Source organism: Cyclopterus lumpus, chromosome 16, assembly GCF_009769545.1.
Source record: "Cyclopterus lumpus isolate fCycLum1 chromosome 16, fCycLum1.pri, whole genome shotgun sequence".
Lineage (NCBI taxonomy): Eukaryota > Metazoa > Chordata > Actinopteri > Perciformes > Cyclopteridae > Cyclopterus > Cyclopterus lumpus.
In genome coordinates this window covers 10,749,210-10,771,748 of record NC_046981.1, presented here as the reverse complement: position 1 = coordinate 10,771,748, position 22,539 = coordinate 10,749,210, and the positions used below count along the sequence as shown (strand labels likewise).

General features: G+C 43.3%; 1 protein-coding gene across 2 annotated transcripts in view; it reads right to left on the bottom strand.

The window, feature by feature from the left end:
• Nucleotides 1–9,120: 9,120 nt before the first annotated feature.
• Nucleotides 9,121–22,539, bottom strand: part of efna3b (ephrin-A3b) — a 52,022-nt gene continuing 38,603 nt past the window's right edge. For both annotated transcript variants that reach the window (XM_034554221.1, XM_034554220.1), the window contains 4 exons: nucleotides 19,860–20,152; nucleotides 18,540–18,605; nucleotides 16,944–17,021; nucleotides 9,121–12,209 (listed from right to left, as the gene is read on the bottom strand). In XM_034554221.1, the coding sequence (XP_034410112.1) occupies nucleotides 12,091–12,209; nucleotides 16,944–17,021; nucleotides 18,540–18,605; nucleotides 19,860–20,152 (556 nt within the window). In that variant the 3' untranslated portion in view covers nucleotides 9,121–12,090. The remainder of the gene's footprint in view (nucleotides 12,210–16,943; nucleotides 17,022–18,539; nucleotides 18,606–19,859; nucleotides 20,153–22,539) is intronic.

Sequence of the window (22,539 nt, the reverse complement as noted above, 5' to 3'; positions counted from 1 at the left end):
TTTCAGTCGTGCTCATCAGCTCGTGTCTCTGTGTGTGTGTGTGTGTGTGTGTGTGTGTGTGTGTGTGTGTGTGTGTGTGTGTGTGTGTGTGTGTGTTGGCCAGACGGCTCAGCTGTTTGTTTCAAAATTGTTTGGCATTTGAGGGACTTCGTTGGATGAAAGTGGAATTGGGACTAGAGAGAAAAAAAAAGATCTATAAAAAGGGCAGAAAAGTAGACGGAGTCAAAATGAGACACACGAGAGATTAAGAGGAAATCTAGGGACATAGCAGCAGCTAGACGACGCCATATGCCCCGTGGCCCATTATCCACCGCTTCAGTCGAGCTTGCACTTATGTGCACCCCGTGGGTTTTCAAAGCCCAACTTTGCCAAACAAGTAAAGTAGAGCATTAATCCTTTTATTTTGTTCCTCATTTGTAGATGAATTATTAGCACGTAAAGTAGTTCATTCATTCAGAAGCACACGTGGATTCACAGAAATTAGTCGAGGTAAAGAATTGACCTTTAACTGCCCTAAAGTGATAAAAACACAACGTTTGAGTATTATCACTGACCTCAAGGCGTGAAAGTTGGATGCTTTTAAAAAGGGTACAGTTGAACCATTTGGGAACTTATGCTATTAGCTTAGCTTAGCATAAAGACTGAAAGCAGGGGGAAATAGCTAAATAGCTCTCTCCAAAGTTAAACAATACACCTACCAGCTAAAAAAGAAAAAGTGTTTTGTTTGTTAAAGTTGTACACAAACTGATATGTAATCATGACACGTCTGGGATTAAACAAGACATAACATGTAAGTGAGTGAGAGGTACTGGTACCGGTATCTTGTGTATCTTTGGACTGCAAGGCGGTTTCCCATTGCTGCAGTTAGCTCCATCAATGCACAGACATTTATTGATTTTGGCATCCATCTCTCTGAAGTGAGTAAGCGTGACTGTTCTTTTAAGTTTATTCCATTTTTATAGCAGTATAAAGGATGAAAATGTCATTAGAACTTAACAAAGGCATCAATACATATCAGCATGTCATGCTGGAAACAATAGAAGCAACATACTTTGCCAAATGTTGACTATATAATGCAGCAGATCTGGTTATTGAAGAAGGGTTTAAAAAAATGTTGGATATCTTTTCCTACGTGATCACTTTTTAAATTGGAATCTGGGAACAGACTGCACACAAGTACATGAAAGATTTGTTAAAGCCTAATTTCAATTTTAAAAGGACGGAGTATTTGGGGTTTGAATCATTTTATCTGTTCATCTGTGACATTGCAGTGGAGCAGAAAGTATATGTGAGTTACATTTTAATTTAACGCAATCACAAAAAGTCTGATCTATACTGTATATATATTTATATATATATATATATATATATATATATATATATATATATATATATATATATATAAGCAGACATATTTCTTTTCACGTGTGGCACTAATATATGCATGAATGCAACAGCAGTCATAATGGGTGCCATGCATGGACACAACTAACACAATATGTTCAGCCTGATAGCAGCCCTGCGTGTCTATGCATCTGTGAATTTACACAGAGGTGTCTGAGGTGTAGATGAGCATGCGTGTCATGTTTTTGACGTAAGAGATGATTCAGACGACCTCGTCACATGTGTCCCACTCAGCACATGTGACCTCACAGTGTCATCTGTGGGTTATCGGCAGAACTTTTAAAGGTTCACTGTACACCTCAGGAATTGGTATTTCCTTTGGTGGCTGTGTATTGTTTAATTTGTAGTTTTGATACTTAATTGTAGGTATTTTGCATATATAATTGAAGATTTAAAATGTATATTTTGTTAGTAAACTGATCCTACTTAAAATGTAAGTTACTGTTGTGTTCACAAACAATACTGAGCAACCCAGCAGCAGAAAAAGTAGGCTTAAAGTTAACCCTGAACATGATCCACTGATGGAGACCATGTGATACATCTTCCGTCGCTAAAAACACATCGTTTTCGACTATACCTTGAATAGGGAAGGTAGCGCCGTAGTAGCACTTTAGCAGCACTTAAATGTCTCTTACTGATAGCACTTTGTAGTTTAATTTATTGAAGAAATTGTATTTTCTCGATTCTTGTTGTTCTGAGTTTGCACTCATGGCTTAATGCACTTATTGTAAGTCGCTTTGGATAAAAGCGTCAGCTAAATTACATGTAATCTAACGTAATGATAAGGCTGGAAGTTTTAGAAAGAGGAAAAAAAATATGGTAAGAGGACCTTGAGCTGGGATTTCTTTTTGGTTAAGAATACAAATTTTGATGGCTTCAGATTTCGTTTATCGTTGTCGTAAAAGTGGATTCCTTTTGGTCCTAGGTTCACTTTTGCTTGTGATCACTTGAATCACATAACTATGAAACAGATGAGTACTTGTTTTGTCTCAAGAAAAACATGCAAACAAGATACAAACGTCATACATTGGCAGAGAGGGCAGTATGATGTGGACTCCAAACGACATGTGTCACCGAAGAACAAGTCGTCGTCGTCGTCATCAGAAATACAAAGAATCCAGAACAAAGACCGTCACTCCGGAAATCTGAGGGCGGATAATCTGGTGATTAGAGGATAAGAAAAGAAGACATGACAGGTTAGAGGTAGAGTTAAACCACATAGCTCCACCGCTCTGATTAATCAATTAAATCTAAAGCCATTAAGTCTATCCGATACCTCGTCCGACCTTAAGACCAGTTTAAAGATATGATGATAGCGCTCACATAATGTTTAATAAGCATGTGGAAACACTGTCATATGGGTGATATATAAACTGGGTTTTTTCTAATGTCTTAACCTCACAAAGTACACAGGATGAGTTGAATGATCATGATTTACTCTCCAGTCAAAAGAGTTTTATTAATGAGTCCTTCATCCCCAGTGTGTATTTAAGTGCATGTGTATTGTATGGGTGTGTGTGTCAGACAGTAAATATAACCCTCCCATCTGTTTCGGCCTGTACAGATGCTGTCTCTGAAGTAGAGGATTAAGGCTAAACTTAGTGGCGAGGTGGAACATGTGATGAGAGGACGAGGGGAAAGCCAAGCAGTGACAAACACCAAGAGCATGAATCTGAGGGTGACTGACAGAGTCAGAGCAGCCGTTCAGAGGGAGGATGAGAAAAAGGAGAGACGGAGAAGCAGGCAGTGCCAGGATGTGATGGGGCCAAGCACGTTGCATCCATGTGAGGGATAAGGAGTCGGGGAGAAGGAAAATGTAGAAATAAGGAAGAGGGAGAAAAATGGACAGATGATTAAATAAAGACATTTGTAACATTCAATACTGTCATAATATCTCATCAAAGTCTTGGTTAAAGAGTTGGTTAAAAATGTCATCTGTGTAATAAAGTCAGGGTGATGTGGTTGCTGGTCTGTAGGGTGTAAATAGATTCACCTCTGTCTAAGTGCATTCAAACAAAATACTTTTACTTTACGAGTTTTCATCTACAGAGACACGATCGGTCATAACTTTTATGATTCAGACCAACAGCGGCCAATTTCAGAGAATAAAATCTATTTTGCGTTATGAGGAATAGTGTAATGTTAGCAAATATTTGAATCTACAAGACAATCATTATTACTAAATCTCCTCGGGCCTTCCAACTAAAAGATGTAGAGAACTGGGAGGCTTTGAGCTGCAGACAAAATATATCATCTGATTTGCACCTGTCAGACGGGGACCCGACATTTCATTGGTAGGAGTCTGATGGCATTTTAATGTCTGATGGCAATGGTCACGAACTGGGCTGCACATTCATTACAAAAGAGGCAGATACGCGACACCCCCCAGTATCAGTCAGAGTTGACAGCATCTATATCTCTCAAAATCCTAACGGGCACCTTAGTTTCACTATCGGCCTGTGATACAAACCCCTCCATGACAAAAGCTTCATTGCCACACTCACATATTTACAGGAAGCAGTCTGACTTCCAGTGGCCTGCCTCACGACAGTAATTGCACACACTCTCTTCTCTTTCAGGTGCTCCCCAGGACCCCTAACCTCAAGCAAACCGGCCATTTACCACCACCATCTTTGCAAACTCCATATGTGACTGGTTAAACAGTGTTCTTCATATCCTAAACCGCTGGCGAAAGGCCTCTTGGACCAACACATACGCCTTCAGGAGATCAGCCTTGACTGATTTATAAGTTATGTTATCATTAAATATTTACAGGCCTCCTGTGCTTTTCCCAAATTGGTCCAACCCTGAGCAGATTTCCCAGGCAAGACATTGGTGGACAAACAAAGAAAGAAACCCACACATTTAGGCAAGAGACATAAAGGAGATCCCGGCAGCAATAAACATTCTTCCCTTTGCAAAACCGAAAGCTTACCATCTCTAACTTACCCAACAGTCTGGTGCCGCACAATGTATTCCTTCTATCTCTAATGTCGCAACCGCTTAATTGCCTCTTGTTTAAAAAAGGAACAAAACACCAACGAGCCCAAATGGACCACATCGTTACACAGGGAAACTCCACGAAAGCCAGAACTCAACACAATGGACCACAGTGTCACTGCTAATGGCTCCCACCTGCCCATTCATGTCAAGGACCAACCTAACCTGACCGAAACATAACAAAACCAAATCAACTTTCCTATCCAAAATGCATCCCCCAAACAACAGGTGTTCATTACTATTACCAAACAATGGTCTCTAACAAATCAAATTGGGCCACTGAACCCTGCACCAACTCAAAACCCACCTGGACTCCAAACAACTATATGAACCATTTAAATCCTGATTCATTTAAATCCTGATTCACCAATGACCTCGTCCTCTCCTCTGATGACCACTCCCTTAACATCCTCATCCTACTTGACCTCAGCGCAGCCTTTGACACCATCAACCACTCCATCCTCCCTCCACATTACTGGCACAGTCCTCTCCTGGTTCAAGTCATACCTCTCCAACCGCCAACAGTTCATCGTCATGAATAAATCCAAGTCTGACACAACCCCAGACCCTCAAGGTGTCCCCCAAGATTCAGTACTCGGCCCCCTCTTCCTCATTCTCTACTTGCTCCCCCTTGGCAACATCATAAGCCACCACGGTCTTCACTTTCACTGCTACGCCGACGACACACAGCTTTACACCGCTGACGCTGCCACACCTTCCTATCTGCGTTCACCTCTGGCTCTGCCAGACCACCAGTGATATCTGAATGAAATCCATTCCTTCACCTACCTTACCGTCTCCGTGTCCTAAAACCAACCCTAACAATAACCTTCATAACAAAAGAGGGAGATGCACACAGCCACGCCAATTAAGACACTTTTTCTATTAATTTACACCAGGAGAGGAAAATTAACAGTGGCATGTGGAAGAAGTACAATCAACAGAGTAGGAGAACAAGGTTTTTGAATATGAATCCAAATAAAAACACAGAAAAGCTCTAACTCAACCTTCCTTTCGAAGGCTCCTTGAAAACTGTTGAAGCAATTCCTGATGTCCCCTAGTCTCTGAGGTAAGGTGACGCTCTTACTTGAGTTCACTCACCTGTCAGACTTGATGCTGAAGCCAGTAGGTCAGAGGGCGTTCCAATTTGGGCTACAGGGCCCACCATCTGACATCAGTGACTCAGCTTGCTTGCTCTGAAAAGATGCCAACCACCCACCCAACACACACACCCACACACACACATAAACACACACACACACACACACACACTAATACACTCGTGTTTCATGCACACTACATACATGTGCGCCAAATGAAGTGTGCATACACGTTGATGGAGTCACCCCTTCTGCCCAGTGCAATGCCTGGGACTGAATAGCATACTTTATTCAAGGCTTATTGATTGAATTAATTTGCAGGCTGAGAGGCGTGCTCACATGGCGAGGAGCAGGTTTTTGAAGCAGGAGCTATTTGTAGTTCAGGCTCTATTGGTGGTGATAACACATTACTGAAATTAATTGTTGAGGTCTTAGAATGTGGCAACACATGAAAACATGACCAATGTTTTCAGCCAAACTTTGTGGTTCAGCTTTGACAATATATAGTTTCCCTCATGAGGCCATTCCATTATCCAACCCGCTTATCCTGTTTTAGGGTCGCGGGGCGCTGGAGCCGATCCCTGCTGACATTGGGGCGAAGGCCGGGTTCACCCTGGACAGGTCGCCAGTCTATCGCAGGGCTCATGTAGAGACAACCATTCACACTCGTGCTTATTAGACATTATTAGCATTATTGTAGGTGTGCTCTCTTTGATTTTACATTTGAATAAAGTGCTAGCTAACCTGTCTGTGTGTTTACAGCCTGTTTGAACACACATTTTTTGCCCCACTAGACCTATTTTTGGGATCTGAGATTAAATACATTGTACAACATAATCAATAGGACAGATGGCCTGAGTTACACAAAGGAAACCCACGTTTTAATTAATCACAGTATTTCTTTTAATACAAAAGACCTTTGAGGAGGCCCACATTGGCCATAACCCTTTAACACAGAGCGAAATGAAGCTTAACATGTTCCTCACTTCTTTGGGACCTCCGGTTAGACATGCAGTGGAGACAGTTAATTGTAGAGATGTCAGAGTTCCTCACAAAAGAGTTACATTTGGTGCATGCATGTGTGTTTCAGATACTGCTAGAACAAGCCCAGTGCAAACAGCTACATATTTACATGCCTGCCCATGCATAACATTGGTTTCTCTGTTAAACAAACACAATCAGAGAAGGCAGAACATTTTCTCTTCAGCTTGACTCATTGTGATGAATGAATGCAGACGGAAACACTGCCTTGACATTCGTGACTGGAAGAATTTGCAGAAGCCTCGGATGCATAGCTATGCATACTTTTTTAATGGTTGGTATGCGACAGTTCACACCCTTGGACTCCACCGCCACCTTCCATTGGGGAGCCACAGAAAACCCTCTATGAATTCACTTGCCTTCAACATGATGCAAATACTCTGTTATATCATAACCCCAGTAAAATAGATATGCATGTTTAATCCTAATGCCACCAGTTATACAATGGCCATTGTGGCTTTAATGGATCTATGTATTCAGATAAAGGATTACAAGGCAGGGAGCAGCACCTCATGGCACCACAGCTGTGACTGAACAGCGGCTACCAGTGGTTAACTGCAGTTACTGCATGCATGTGTAAAATAGAGGTAAGAATCAACTGAATTCACAATTGTTCATGCTGCAAACTTTGTCTCTTTAATACACCCAATCAGTTCAGGTCAATTACCTTTGTGTGTGACTCCACATGCACAATACAGCACACAGCATGTACCACCTAAATGCAACATGGACATAATTAATGTTATTGATTGCACCCCTGTGTTTAACCTGCAATGACGTGGAAAGAAAGGGCTGCTGTGAAAATGGCCTATAGCAATCTTTGTGAAGAATAAAGGCCCGAGATTCATGAGAGAGGGAGTGCTTTGACTATTTTGACTAAAAAAAAATGTCTGGAAGCTCAAAGTAACCCAGAAGTGAGTCAGAGGGATTCTTGGAAAAGCAGACATATTGTTACCAGAATAGGATGTGTTGGTGAGTGCCAGTCCGACCACTCCTCCATCAAGTTCACTTCTCTATGATGTCTGACTCACTGGATCCTCTTCCGCTGGGGGGGATGACGTGTCCGTTTCCAAATGGAAAAGATAATGATGCGTTTTCCCATCAAATCAGCAAGACACCTCATCACCGTGTTAATAAAGCTAAACACTGGACCACGTACCTATACCTGATGAAGGGTACAACACAGTTGTTACCTGTGAAAGACAAATGTGCATGTGTTTTCCACACCAATTGGGAGTTAAGAAAGCAAACAACCGGAGCCCATTTTCTAACTTACTGGTATCAGTTGGAGCCAGAACTATAGGACTTTGGGATTATATTATTAAAGTGACACTCCAGCCAAAACACTACCTGTGGACCATTTGGTTTCTGAAATATGAACAAAAGAAAAAATACATTCTTTTTCTCAGTCACGATTTCCTAGATCTCAAGGTCAAATCTTAACTTTGCTTGTTTGGTTCGACCCACGGTCAAAAACTCAAGATACTGAGTTCACCATCACATAAGAATAAGAAAAGCAATACATTCTTACAAGTAAGACGCTTGAACCAGTGAATGTTTGTTCTGCTTCGATTGAAGGACAGATTTAATTCTTTATACATGATGTATTTTGCACTTCTGTCCATCCTTGGATCCTCTGTTTCTCTCCCTAGGTGTCTTACTCCTTTCTCCCCGTTGAAGTTTTTTTTTTTTGGGGGGGGGGGGGGGGGGGGGGGGGTCTTTCCTGCACCGATGTGATGTCCCGGGACAGAGGATGTCGTATGTGTACAGATTGTAAAGCACTCCGAGGCAAATTTGTAATTTTGGGCTATACTAAATAGATCGACTTGAATAGACTGGAACCATGCGGATGGCCAACACAGACGTGCTTATGTGGCAGGAATGGTTTGAGAAGTTTCTATGGTTATTTATTTTTCCCCCATTGTGAAAGCTAAGAACCTTTTCACCACCAGCATACACCAGCTCGGTTAGCATCACTGGGTTTCAGGTGTTATTTACTTACTTACCTTCCTAAACCCAAAGCTCAACTTACATGACCTTGCTGCCGGAGGATTGTCTCTGTGAACATGACCAAACCTTTGTCTTTTTCTTCTTACTACAACAGAGAACCAAGTGATGACCTCGGTCTGTCGGTCTTCCTCCTTGTGCTCCCGCAAGACAAGGACCTGTTGCATAAGATGGCAGACAGTGAGTCTGCTCCACCAGCAGCAGCTGTATCCCTCCATCAGCCATGTGCATACAGGTACCCACTGCGGCCCGGCCCATTGTCATTCAAATGTCGAGGTGGTGATTGAAGCGCTTATCTCTCCTAATCGGAGCGTGTCAAGGTATTACTGCCGAGGGAGAGCGTCGCCGCACCAACTTTGATATGGAAACTCACATCTGTGAGCTCCCGAACAACGTTATCTACACAGAACTGAATATACTAGGAACGACCTTTCCTGCAACCCCTCCATCTGTTGTCTTGGATTAGCTCCATGCTTGTTCCCTTTTCTCTGATCCTCAAAGACAGAGAGAGCAGGGAGGGGGAGAGATTAGAAAAGGGAGGAAAATAAAGAGCCGAACACACATCTGGTTAAAAGTAAGATTTGTAAGCTTATTATTTTGTTATCATGATCATTGTTATTACCTCTGTTATGGTTTGTTCAGTTTACAGTTTATTTTCAAGTTCATTTAAAGTCATTCCAGTCGAAGGTAAACATGATTGTAATTGTTGTTTCCAACATTATTAAATGCTTTTTTCTTTATTTTGCCAGACAAACATCGGTCACACTCTCTCACTCATACGCACATGGGAAGAGCAGAAAGACTGTCGCTCACTCATTCATCCACACACATCAAGACAGACTGCATCTCACTCTAAACACGCCTGCACACAGTTATGAAGTGATGAACAGAAATGAGCTTTTACTCTCCCTGACACACACACACACACACACACACACACATTCAGACGGGCACACAACAGCACACTTACTCTTGTGTCTAAGTTCTTAAGTGCAACTTCTTGAAGAGTGATGTACCCTCTGGTACAGCTCTTCAACCATCCCAGTCCACACCAGGACCCAAAACCTTTCCTACCTGGCCGTCCCACTAAGAGCCATATATACACCTGGGTTGGTTCACACTCTGCATCATAATGCCACGTTCTCAATGATGCTCCAAAACCACACGTCCCTGTTTGTTCTCACCTGTATAATCTCTTGTTTTGTTTGACAAAAGCTATCACTTTTATTACATGTTATATCTGACACCGTGTGCTTTTGTTGTTTACTCGAGAGCGGTTCCTTCAAGTTTTGTTGACTGACAGTCCTTTTGGGGAAAAAAAAAGCCACTTTACTCTCAAAACTACATCGTCATCGGCTGTAAGTGCTCAATGAGCTCAATCCGGAGCAGCGGCCATGTGCGAGCCATCGGGCTCACGTGCACTAAAAGCACGCCGACTCCAATCCAAACCAACCCAGGTGACATCATAAGGGTTATTCCCTCACATTTTTTAAAAGTTCCCTCCAGAGCCACAGGAGACATTTCACAACACGTGTATAATTTGGGGAAGTGTCCTTTAAATTGGTGACGAGCCAAAAGAATTGAGAGCCACAGCTACAACAATGAGACTCAGAGTGCAGCCCAAATTCACATATGGCTCAACACACCCAATTTTCCAACTTTTAAGCCCCCTCAAGATAACCAAACATACATCACAGTAAACTCAACAAAATGATAAAAACATTTTAAAAAAAACACAAGGAAAACTGAGTTTCGAGTTCGTAAAATGCTTACATCACATTTCACCTTGGCAAATTTCAATACATTGGTTATTCCATTCTTTGTTCGTTATGACATTTACACGAGTACTTGAACGCCTCACACGCCGGTGGGTGAGTCACTGCGCGACCTGGTCGGCCAGCTCGCAGTCCATCTTCATCATCATCGTCGTCATTATGATCATCTTCACCTCCATCATTGTTATCAGCTACTACGGTAAGCCATGCTCTACTAGAGTCCATCGTTTGGCAGGGTGGGGTAACCATGGTGAATAAGGTGCTAGTTGCTATGGAAACGTTATTCTGAAGCACCCAACTGGTACAGTTGTTTTAGTTTTGAATTGCCGTACCTCCCCACCAAAGCACTTGGTTTGTATGTATTACTTGTTGCTTTTACTTGTGTTTTGATTTTTTTTTTTGATTTTGCATTTTCATATTTATGAGATATACAGTCTGTGGATGTATTTGCAGGCTGTTAGTACCACTTACAATAGTCTCTCTCGCTCTCACACACACACACACACATGTGGCACACTGTCAATCACACACAAGCACTCGTTCAGTAACAGAAACCGTTTACATCTGACGGGTGGGTTTTCAGAGATGAGATCGGAGAGTGGAATGCTACACCAGCATCGATCCGTGGAGAGCGTCTTATTGTCCGTATGTCTTATTGGACCTGTTGTGTGAGGGACTGTTCTTCCTCCTCCATCCCGCCTCCCTGCTCCTCTTGCTCTCCTCCATCAGCCTGCAGTGGGTGGCGAGGAGGGCAGTATAGCTGAGTGTATCCATGGCTGCCCCGTAGCCACGGTGTGCTTCTTCAACCTCAGAGATGACAGAGGAGTCGCCGAGTACTTCAAAGGCAGGACAGAAAAGTAGCACAGCAACTTATAACAGCAACTAACACTGGCAGTTTCGGTGTCGACGGCACATCCACAGTAAAGCCACTTTCTTTAGTTTCAGGGGATGAGTCATGGGTTAAAGGCTCTGACCCCGTCCAGTCCAGCTGCCTTCACCAGAGACGGATGGTGAGCACAGGATGACGCCGCAGACTCCAACCCTGTCGGCATTTCAGGGTGTGTTCATGAACTATCAGCTACTTTGACTGGACCTGCGTAGGTCATTACCCCCCCCCCCCCCTTCGGTGGACTGGGACAAGTTCCCAACATCAAGATCAACAACAACAACAACAACAACAACAACAACACCAACAATAACAAGAAAAACAAAAGGCAATTTCAGTTCAGTTGTGATGAAATCTATCTGATTCAGTTCATTTGAGGTCAGTTTAATTCTTGTTGCAAGAAACTATGGCAACTACCGCTAAGGAAGTGTTTCAGCCAATCAGATCCAGGGGAAATTCTTCAAATGATTTTCAATTGGGTGGGTGGATGTGATGCTTTTTCTTCTTTTTACTAGGATTTCAGCCTCGCCTCTCCTGGTGTATAAATGCTTTGTGTGGTGTGCATGATTCAACAAACTCAAACTATGGCCTGTTCAGACACACACACACACACACACACACAGACACACACACACACACAGACACACACACACAGACACACACACACACACACACACACACACACACACACACACACACACACACTGTGATGCTTGAAAACTCTAATTTCTTGCTCTTCTTGCCTTCTGCTCTATTTGTGGTATCTTAATTCTCCTCTATCTCCTCCTGACTCCCCCCTCCTCAACTCTCCCATCCGCTGATACTGTACACCCTCCCAAGGCTAGTTGGCATGGTGACGCTGATGGGATGGCCGTTGCTAGGAGATGAAAAGACTGGCCAGAAAGAGCATCATCACGGTGAGGAGAAGGCGATCCCTGGATGGGCTGCTTCCGCTGACACTCTTCTCCAGCTTGGGAACAAAAGGGTTAAATTCATCTGGAAAAACAGAAGCAGAGAGAAAAAAAAAAGTAAAGTAGGAGTGGTTTTTTTTCCTGCAAAAATAGTTTATCTGTGCTTCTGATTGAGCTATAATCTGCTCAAACAGCACAGCTTTTACTAAACACTTTTTAAATGAAAGAGGCAGCTGGCTGCACAGTCACACTCCCTCTAAAGTCCGCTGGAGAGGCAACACAACAGACTGCTGCAGCTGTTATCAGAGAGATCTTATTGTTATAATAGAGTGACACATCCTTTGACACCCAGACACACTGTATATACAGTAACACCCCCCCCCCCCCCCCCCATGTACACCTGGTGATGTCCTAAAAATAATTCTTTTGTTGCGGGCTTCACGCCGAGCGTTGATGTCTAGTCGAAGTGCAAAAACACCAGACTGTTCGCTGCACGCCTACACATGTGAGACACGAGCGGCCCGACGCGCCCTCAGTAGTCACTTGATTAATGAGACCGGGGAACAGACAGTAGCGCCATTTACTGTCTGAACATGGCGACGGCTGATGCGGATTAGTGTTTGCGTGTTAACGGTCTGATGGCAATCGAAGAGACGTGGGGATATTCTCAGTGTTTCCATCTCTAGCCCCAGAACATTTCCAGCAGCTTTGTGGGTCAGACAGCAGAGTAATGACTGGCTGACACCTGGTTTTAGAGACGGCCTCTTCGGGGTATGCTCCGCTGGCCGATGTAATGAGGTCTATGCAGCAGTGGAGCTCAGGTTAAATGCTTTGACCGCTCTGTAACCGAGCATTCGGCCGAGGGGGTCAGGACATTGGTGCTTTGGAGCTGACCGACAGAGGAATGTGGTTTCGAAGAGCATCTCGCCAAACTGGTTCTAAAGCGTGGCTCTGCTAATCGCCACACACGCACACACACACACGGGTTCTCACTGACTGTCACAGATAAACACATAATCATTGGCGTGATGTCTGTGCAGAGGGAATGTGACGTACATCGTGACCTTCTGACACGTTCCAGAACCAAACATCAGCTCACACGAGGAAACTGCGTATATTACTGCGTGTGTGTGTGTGCGTGTGTGTGTGTGTGTGTGCCACATTTTGGAGAAGAAAAACAGGCAACATCCGCATGACACCGAAAGGCGTTTATGAATTTGAATGTCATGTTGACGAGAGCAAGAAGTAGATATCTTAGTCTCTGGTTGTGTTTATGAGTGTGTGTCTGTGTGTGATGTGTGCGCAGCATCAACTGTAGTGGTTTATGTATAATGATTGACCTGAAAAGTAGAATCCCTGGTAACTTGTTACGCAATTCATGAGTCTTGAGTGACAAATACAAATACATAATAATAATTTTTTATTGTAGTTGTCAGAGCTGACATTATTATTTGTGCTGTGCCAAGATAATGAATGTCAAAATTGATACAATAGCATACTTGATTGTACCCTCCCTGACTGGTTAATATGTCTCTGACCTCAAAACTTAACAAAGAAACAAAAGACAACACAACTATATTGTTCGATGCCGAGTCGTCTTCCTTGTAACTGATACATTTACTTGAACAGGCATCTGTCAGTTCACAGAGTTCACACATGTAATTTAACTGTACCCTCTGGTGTTTGACTGTATGGAAGCAGAAAGAATACGTAATATTTGGAAAGCATAACCGTTAAGTTTATTTCTTTGCCCCACGATGCCCTTTGCCACATTTTTATATTGTTAACTATTGTGCCGAAAGGCACCAGTAAGACAACAAAGAAATAAAAAGCATTTGCCACTTGAAGAGATAAATCATCTTTAAATAGCGGTTTAAATGCTAAAGTTCATTACATGTTGTTGAGAGCATCTTTTTTTTAAATATATATACTCAAAATGATATAAATGACAGCAAATATAAAACCCAGACCTTCATATGGGATATTCTGAACTAAAACTAAAACATTATAAAAAGCATTCAGTTTGAACGGTGTTCTGCCGACACTCAACAGGAAGTTGCTGGCAAAGTAACCCAAGCACACCGTCACTTAAAGGAGTGCTAATTGGTACAATAAACCCCGTTAAAGAAAGAGCTTCTGATTTCCTCCACTAATGGCTGGACCTGACCGTCAGATGCAGTAACCTGAGTCAGCAGGGTAGGTAAATGAGTATCCTCCCACTGAAAGCCATCGGTAATCACATGGCTGCACGGGGAGCTGCTAGCACCATTCCATCTGCGTTGTAAATGAGATCTAAATGAAATCTAATACCGGCGGTCCGATTCAGGAGGGAACCACTGTGGAGCTGTAGACACTGATTGAAAGGGGCAGCACCCAGGAAGTAAACTGTGAGCCGTGAAGGGGAGAGGGACGGGTGGTTTACAACATCAGCCTGCAGCATTCAGCTTACTTAAACATTTTCAGACACGGTCATCAGGCAGATCTCAACTGAGCCTCGTGTTTGTGTGAATGCGCCGATGTGAACTTTGAATAACTAGCGATTAAAACTACGATGTGATGAGTCTAATCGGACTGTGGACGAGGGAGAGGAATGGGAACCCGCACTGCCTCGTTGTTTTCAATTCATTCCCACATCTCCCTGCTGGTTTCCTCACTTCCTCTTGTACCACTTGAGTTATCCTATTAATTTAATTGGCAACAAAGCACTACAGGTGAAAATGACCCACCGGAGCTGGGGTAATTTGTGCTCTGCTATTGTGTCCTCCTTCTGCTTAATATTAACAGTATTTTCATCTAGGCTACACTCCTTATCTGTTCAAGTACATCCAATATAACTATTCTTCTGTGGCAATAACCTTTTGGGTTTCTGTATATTCTTTTGTAGATCTTGTAATTAAATATCTTGAATAAAACTTTATATGCATTACTGGAATGAGCATATTTTGCTCTGATTCTGAAAATATTGGCAGGAAAGGAAGGAAGGCACACAAGAAGTGAGGACATTTGATAAGAATGTAATATGTGTTGGACTAGCAAACAGAAGGATGGGTTAACTAACGGCAGTTTGCGCCAATCAGTTTAGCAAAAGCAGAAAAAAACACAAGAAATGGATAATAATTTGAGAAAAATGTTAATATGGCCTACTGCGATAGCATTAAATGCATACTATGACACTAAGATACATATCGTATTTACTGTCAAAAAAAGTTACAAGATGGAAAAACTCAATTTCACACATCAAAAGGTGAATAAACTGAGTTTTGGTGGCTTTCCTCTCGACTGCATTCCTACTTGTGCTCTGGGAGGAAAAACAGCGGATGGGAATTAAAGAGCAGGAGGACGAGGAGAGCATGGAGAAAGGAGATGGAGCGAGGGAGAAAAATTAGATGAAAGGATGATGGAGGGAGGAAAAGAAGCGAGGGGAGAAGAAGCTCGACAAACTCATACGACATGCAGTTATTTGCCGCAGTCGGTGATGAGTTTTCAGACTGATTTATTACGCAAAGGTACGCATGTGAGCACGCACACACACACACGCACACACGCACACACACACACACACGCACGCACACGCACACAGATTAGTGACAACTCAGCACCATATTTTACAGGTTACCTTGGAGAAAAGTGTGGAAGCCGGCCAGCATGATGATTGATACCCACATTTCTGTTTTGCCACTGTGCTGCTCATAACACTGAGAAGTAACCACATGATCATCTGAGAGATTAAAGTCGGTCACTTACTGACTTAAAGCTCAGCTTCTCCCTGAAACCACTGCCACATGCCCTACAGTTCCAGAGCTAACGAATTCATCATGAATCACATGACCAGTTGTGTAATCCTGACGAGAGCATTAATAATAATAATAATAATAATAATAATAATAAGGGCAAGGTGGGAGCAATTATCAGGATATAGAACTTCACTACAGGAAATCTGAATTGAGTTATTTTTCTGTCACTAACCATGAAACTCTGTGTTCTTTGCATATCCGGGTGAAAACGGCGAGTGTTAAAATGAATATGCATGTAGTTGATCAGCAGCTTGCCAAGCCAGCTGGTGCTGTGAAGTTAACTGTGCTCACGGTCCCTTTTGAAAACGCCACATTTCACTTTAGCTTCCGATGCTGCACGGTGAAGTAACTCCCGCATCAAATATAAACAATCGATACGTTGTCAGCATTTAAAGGATAAGGCTTGTGATATTGTACATCTGAGTTTGTGTCTACAAATGCCAAAAGATGACAAGTGTGGAACTTCCACTGGGGCTGCTGGGACATTTTCCTATTTTCCTATTTTCCTATTTTCCTATTTTGTCGACCCTATTTTCAAAGCTTCACAGATAGAGGGACTCACTGTCATCAGAGCCTCTTATTACCTGCAGCCTTCTGTGTCACAGATATTCATCATTGTCCAAAGATTAATAAAACATAAATGCTGATGACATGTTCCTGTCCGCATACACCATCCTGTGGCTGTCGTGAGTCACTAGCCCACCAAAAAGCCTCCAATAATTGGGCTTGTTTCTGAGTGCCACAGAGGCTTTGGACATCAGAAGGTTTTTTGAAAAAAGAGACACACTTGGTTGGTTTTAGTCCATTCATGGAATTTGTTGAAAATAAATAAAAAACAGAATAATTGTCTGTAATTTAATCTGGCAGCTTGAAAAGTGTGAATCATATGATGTCCATGATTTGGGGCTGCTGTGATGTGAATGACAAACACAAGTCTATGTCTGTTGTTGTGAATCTAGACGGATGAATGTGCTCCACACTCACTCAACTTCAGGTGTGTTTAAGTGAGCGTGTGCGTGACTCACCAATATCGTCCATTTTTAGGCCTGGTCTAAGCGTGTAGTCTGGCTCTGACGGCCCCGGCTCTTCATCCACGTCAGAGGCTGAAAGAGAAAGAGAGATGAAATGGAGTGAGACAGAAAAAGAGGAAGGGCGAGGGAGCGTGGGTTAAACCATTGTTCTAAATCAAAAGATTTTGATTATGCCTCATTTCCTCCGCATGGTTCGACGCCACTCATCTTTTGGTACCGGGGCTTTTTCTCTATTTCTTATTCCACTGCAGAGAGTACGCCCTCAGCGGAGGGCGGATCCGTAGCGGATCTCCATCGTGATGCCGCGTGAATATGCTGCACATCCTCTTCAACACAACACTCGGCGAATCCTTTTAAGCTAAACAAAGGAACGTACTGCACTTTGTCAGTTGTGCAGCGTACTTAGTGAGCAGCTTAAGTTTTACAAATTGACATTTCTAAAAACCTTGTTTGAGTAAATAAAAACGTTTTAGTCGCTATTCCCAGTAGCTTAGCTGTTTACAAATGTCGGGCTTGCAAGATGGCCCATGTTGTGCGAGTTCTATCCACAGCTTCGCTGTAGCGAGCCGAGCCGAACAGAAGCCGGCACACCGTGCAGTGGAAATGCAGCATTAGATATAACTTGACACCTTGGGAGAAGCATGCGAGAGAGCGGCAAGGCAAAGGAGGCAAGGGGGTAGGGGGTTAAAAATTCCCCTAGACAGGCTGACAAGCCCCAACACCACCAGCAGCCCAGAGAGAGAGAGAGAGAGAGCGAGAGAAGAGGGAAGGTGAGGGGAGGCAGATCAAACTGAAGAGAGGCAGTGTTTGAAAAGGGAAGGAGAGCGAGGAGGGGGGTGAGAGGGAGGAGAGGTTAATACTACAGGGCTGTGGAAGTTAAAAGGACCGGACAGGCCAGGGATCAAAGTCTGTGTGTGTGTGTGTGTGTGTGTGTGTGTGTGTGTGTGTGTGTGTGTGTGAGAGAGAGAGAGGGTTGAGAGATGGAATGAAGGCAGGAGAGTGAGCGAGAGAGGTTAACACTACATATACATAGCCACCCACTGACAGCACACAGCAATAAATGGATTCTGACAGGGACCGAGGGAGGAGGGGTGAAGGAGGAGGAAAGAGGGAGGAGAGGGGAGGGGAGGAGGGAGGGGGGTGAGGGCCTTCAAAGCTGAAACTGCTCCTCTCTGCTGCTGTGGAGGGAGAGCGTGAAGAGAAAGAAGAGAGACAAGAGGAGCAAGGGGGATCTGTGCTGTATGTGAAAATGCTGCAGGAGAGTATTAATAGCTTGCACTGTTTTAGACTGTATTTAGATTATGTTTGCATCTGTATGCAGCAGGTGTGTGTGTGTAAGTAATATGTGTGTGTGTGTGTCTAATACGTGTGTGTGTGTGTGTGTGTGTGTGTGTGGGATCATGGGCAGCCCGGTGCCTGCCAGAGGGGTAGAGTAGCCAGAGTGGGTGCAGGTCTACGATGCAAACAGGTCCCAGCATTGCATTACACACACGCACACACACACATCATGCACACACACACATCATGCACACACACACATAATGCACACAAACACATCATGCACACACTCACACACGGTAAAGGACTCACCTGTGGCGCAGCAGACGTACACTCGTAGTCTCAGACAGCTGCGGCCGTGATGATGAGTGGGTGTGGCTGTAAAAACATACGTTTAATGTTTTCAATTCTGTGGTATTCCTAAATTAAATGTAGGAGTAGTTATTTATTTACTATCCCAGGCTACGATGGAGCACACAATCACACAGTGATTACAACTGTATTTAATAAATACAATAAATATAGGCTACATTTTACTGCAGAGGGAAATAAACGAGTGCTCTTTATATGAAAGGCATTCGGCTCTAGTGGCACTCGGCTCCCACAAAAACAGTTACTGCGGAAGGCTCACAAAGGGTTTTTTATTGCAGGTTACTAAATGTGGGGGGTATAAAAAAATACAGAATGTGGATAGCAAGACAGATTTGAAAATGTTTGGTTGACAAGTCACTGTTATGTCCTCCTTTGTGTCCAACCGGTCCCTCTGCAGATAAAACGCACGGCTGTATATTCATTGTTTGAGCGCTGTGGCAACAACTGGTTGCTGCACACACAGCAATGGATTAAAAAACCTTTTAAAGGCCTTTTAAAGGCCTGTTAAAAAAAAGGATACATTAAAATTGTCAAACTTTCTCTTTAATTTCAATAATATAATACCACAATCGTACATTTTTTTAAATAGATATATCCATTTGAATATTTGCACTAGCAACCCTAGATAGTTTCCATTTATAGTAGTCTCTGTTTATATTCTGCACTATTTAATGTTAATTTCATCTGTATTTGTATTTTATAATCCGTATCGTTATACTCTCTGTTGCACTTCTGGTTAGATGCCAAACTGCATTTCGTTGCTCTGTACTAGTACATGTGCAATGACAATAAAGTTGACTCTAATCTAATCTAATCTAATCTAATCTAATCTAATCCATTTGAACAACATTTTTGAGGTTTTGCAAACACCAGCCTGCAGAAAAAAGCAAAAATAAAACAATGAGGCATCTCTTGTTCCAGCTTTCTGATTATGACGACGTCTCCCATCAAGTAAAGTAGGTTAAATGAGTGCTGCATTCTTCAGATAGACATTTAATGCATGAGGCATTCATCCCTGGACTGAAATATCTTTAGATTTTTTTTTTATAACATTTTATGCAGTGTTGATTTATTGCAAAGTGTTGTGAGTTAATTTGATTAGCGATCAACAACATGGATGAGCCTGGTTGACTGCAGGGTGATATGATAAGATGTGTTATCCTAACTGAATTAATCATCAAATCCATTTTACAATAAAAATAATGACCAAAAACATTGATATTTGGAGTGAGAAGCGTCAACGTGATATTGCCCACTCACAGATGTAGTAGTACTCCTGTCCGACGTGGAACTCGTAGCCCAGCGAGAAGGCGCTGTAGCGCTGGAACTTCTCGGAGAACTTGATGGGCGCGTGGGGGGCGTGGGGCCGGTTGCACTCCCACCTCTTGAAGCCCAGCTGCGGGTCGCAGTTCCTGTACCCGCGGTGGCTGACCATGTAGAGGACGTACTGCTCGCCGGTGCCCACCATGCGCTGGCTGTCGTTGTAGTGAGGGCAGTAGATGTCCAGGTAGTCGTTGACGTTCACCTGCATTGTGTAGCCCTCCCGTCGCAGACTGGACACGCAGAGAAAGAGAGCGCAAACCGTCAGAATGATCACATGCAGAATACACACATCGTATCACGTCATTATTGATGTACTAATTGAGCTGTTAAAATAAGCATACTAACAAAACTGCAGAATACACAAATCATTTTCATTATCCATCCATCCATTTTCAATACCGCTTATCCTCATTAGGGTCGCGGGGGCGCTGGAGCCTATCCCAGCTGACATAGGGCGAAGGCAGGGGACACCCTGGACAGGCCGCCAGTCCATCGAGGGCACATGTAGGGACATACAACCATTCACTCTCACATTCACACCTATGGGCAATTTAGAGATCAATTAACCTGCAGCATGTCTTTGGACTGTGGGAGGAAGCCGGAGAGCCTGGAGAGAACCCACGCTGCCACGGGGAGAACATGCAAACTCCACACAGAAGGACCGCTCCGACCGGGAATTGAACCCGCGGCCCTCTTGCTGTGAGGCGACAGTGCTAGCCACTACACCACCGTGCAGATCATTTTCATTATAATTATACAAATTAAAGGTGTTTAATTTCGACGGCAGACAACTTAAAGAGACTAGAGTCTCTGGCAGAATTTGACGGGATGTCATAACGAATGAAACTTTATCAACGTTGTGCTTCAACAATAAATGATATTTATATAGAGGATTCATGCATTGAATGCAAACATACAACATGAATGAAGTAAGTAACATACTACACACATACACATTATGTTACACCTAATAATAGCACTAATATGTGAATCTCCAATGGCACACACAAACACACACACACATACACACACACACACACACAAACGTAAGTTCCACATTTAACAGGAATGTTTTCAACTGGCTCTAATTTCCAATTATGTGTGTAACATTTGTAGACATGTCTGTGGGCCTTCACACAATACACACATACATCATTGTGAAGACAACGTAACACCTCACATTGTAAGGTATGCTGCATTTCACCCAGGGTCAAACACATCTTTGTTTGAGTGTTACTGAGTTATTAATAACACAAAGCAGGTGTGTGTGTGTGTGCGTGCGTGTGGGTGTGTGTGTGTGTATTGTCGCTGAAAGGCTGCTGCATGCAGAGAATGCGGAGCTGGCTCTTAAGTATGGGCTGAAGGCCCCGGGGCCCCAGCTCCTTCTCCTGGTGTCAGCGGAGCGTTGTCCCCTAACCCCAGCGCTCGTACATCAACAACGGCTGATGTGAACGCAACGTTGCGTTCACATCAGCCGTCAACCCCCCCCCGAAAAGCTCATATATCAGCGTCAACCCCAAAAAAGACTTGGCTCGACAGGAAGATAAGGTCTGAATCTGTGTCTGGGTGTGTGTGTGTGTGTTATCTACACACACACACACACACTCACTCCTAGACACAGATGTGTGACAAAGTGAAATAGATTCTTTCCTCATGTCCAAAAGCCTCCTTTTTCTCCCCATCACAGACACAGGCTCATGTCTGAGTGACAGAGACAGGTTGCAGTTGTAAATCATACACACGCCGATGAGCAATGGCACGCACACGCACACGCACACGCACGCACACACACACACACACACACGCACACACACACAGTTAGACGTTATAGTGGTGATGTAGTAAAATCACAAGGGGGCAGCAGTGTGTCATCCTCAGCATGATGCTGCCTCTCCCCCTCTCTGCCAGTTCTAGGTCACGTCTCAAGGGGGATTATTATTCAATTATTAAATGAAGATCGAAACTCTGTTCCCAATGTCTCCCTCTCTCCATCACTTATTACGGCTCCACTCAGATTCTTCCTGAATTTGTCTTTCTCCCCTTGCTCTCCGTTCCTCTCATCCCTTTCTTTCAGACTGACATGAAGGGAAGATTAATTGTTCAACATTCATCCTTTGCTCTCTTCCTCCTCTGCTCTCCTCTGCTCTCTGCTCACCACTGTTTCTCATTACATCATTTACTAGCCTACAGAGGGTATTAGTGGTAGGAAAAAAAAGAAGTGTAAAATGCTTCAAGGGAACTATATTTATAGTGAATGCAAAAAAAAGAGAGCGAGAGAGAAAGAACACAAGTGAGGGATGAGTTTAGTTCCAGCAGGGAGGAGTGAATGCAAATTTAGTAAAAGAGCAGAAAAAGCCGGAAAAATGGAACGGACAGAAACAAAAAAGGAGGTTTTACGCTACCAAAGAAAAGCAAGTTCTCCGAGATGAAGGGATAATGGCAGAAAGAAAGAGAAAAATGAAGGGGAGGGCAACTCGAAAACATCTTGAGTAATCTGAAAGTAAATCACTTCTCTAAGATAAAAGCTGGCTTTAGGATTCCCACTGAGTATACGTGTATGTGTGTGTGTGTGTGTGTGTGTGTGTGTGTGTGTGCGCGTGTGTGTTTGTGTGTGTGC